General features: G+C 45.5%; 1 protein-coding gene across 1 annotated transcript; it reads left to right on the top strand.

The window, feature by feature from the left end:
- Positions 1 to 246: 246 nt before the first annotated feature.
- On the top strand, positions 247 to 585 carry PPTG_07978 (hypothetical protein; the record flags this gene model as incomplete). The annotated part of the gene is made up of 1 exon (XM_008902348.1): positions 247 to 585. One exon carries the CDS (start codon positions 247 to 249, stop codon positions 583 to 585), a length of 339 nt encoding a protein of 112 aa, XP_008900596.1.
- Positions 586 to 1,406: the final 821 nt, after the last annotated feature.

Consider the following 1,406-nt stretch of genomic DNA (forward strand, 5'->3'; position numbering starts at 1 on the left):
CAGCACGCAGGTTCACTGGTTATTGATTCAATTCTCCTGGAAAGGTCTCTGATAGTGTTGCCTTTAAGAAGTGGCCCTTGCACCTAGCTATAGCTAGTCTGCCTTTTGGATATTATGTCATTGGAGATAACGCATATATATCCGTTGTCGTCGACCCAACTGGTGCATTTCATAAAACCTGAAATCAAATCGAGTGAATATTCTGACTACAATTTTTATCTTTCTCAGCTACGCATACGAATAGATATGGCTTTTGGTCTTCTTGTTAACAAGTGGCAAATTTGTAAGCGTCCTTTAGCTGTTGACTACATTCATGCAGGTTTTGTCATTAAAACCTGCATGAAGCTGCATAACTACTGCATCAATGCACGCATTAGTCAGCCTAATAGCGACGGATTGAACAATATAGCAATGAGAGATTTCAATGCAATGGAAGACTGCAGCTTTTTACCCGCTGTGCGTGAAGACACAAACAACCGTGAGCCGCCTGTCGTGAATGGCCATATACCTCGCAAGGTTGTTCTCGGTCATATTCAGCGGTGCAACATGTTCCGACCTATCACTTTGCGTACGTGCCGCAGCTGATAGTTTAGCAGCCCATAATTTCACCTTCAAGGTCGTCTGATTTAGCAACAGCTTCGGTTAGAATAGCAACAGAATCGACACTGTTTCTACGTTCTTCCTGGGTTTTTCAGCGTTCCCTATTTACTTTTTGTTTCTTGTTGGCCGATTGCATCTCTTTTGATTCATCGTCTTCGTTATCTTCATAAATGCGTGTTGAACAAAACTTGCGGCCACACCTACGCTGCTCACACCAGAGATGAACGTACATGGCTACTTTATCGCCCTGACAGAAGTTCCAGAATTCGTCGTGTGATCCGGATAATTTGCACCTTCCTTCGGCAGCTGAGAACCGTGCATTACACGTTTTCCTCATAGTCTTTAATTTAGTCCCAGAGTGAGTAGTGACGCCATCGAACAGTGTATCATCAGAAACAACACAATTAAAATCATCATTGTTTGTATTGAAGGCTTCTGCAACCTCTTCCCAAAAGCGCCGACCTCCTTCATCGAGTTCGCGTCGTGTTAGTGTGTCACCTGATAAAACGTTCAAACACAGTCTCAGAGAAGAGGACGTTTAGTGGCCGAAACAAACAATGCCGAGAGCGCCGCTCTGTTGTGTCCCCTCCGGTGTCGCGACCACGTTAACTAAAGCGCTGATTCTCGAGGAGCAACTCCATGCCTGTTTGAGACTCGTCGTAGCCTTGCCAAATAGCCACTCGAGCAGCCTTGTTCGTGTTCTTCGCAACAGATAGTTTGCGTGAAGTACACTCTAGCTTCTGCTGATCTACTGTCCATGTCCATGTACTGTAGTCATCCGATGCCGATGACGGTGGCGGGGGGGG

The sequence above is a fragment of the Phytophthora parasitica genome, assembly GCF_000247585.1.
Source record: "Phytophthora parasitica INRA-310 unplaced genomic scaffold supercont2.13, whole genome shotgun sequence".
Classification (NCBI taxonomy): domain Eukaryota; phylum Oomycota; class Peronosporomycetes; order Peronosporales; family Peronosporaceae; genus Phytophthora; species Phytophthora nicotianae.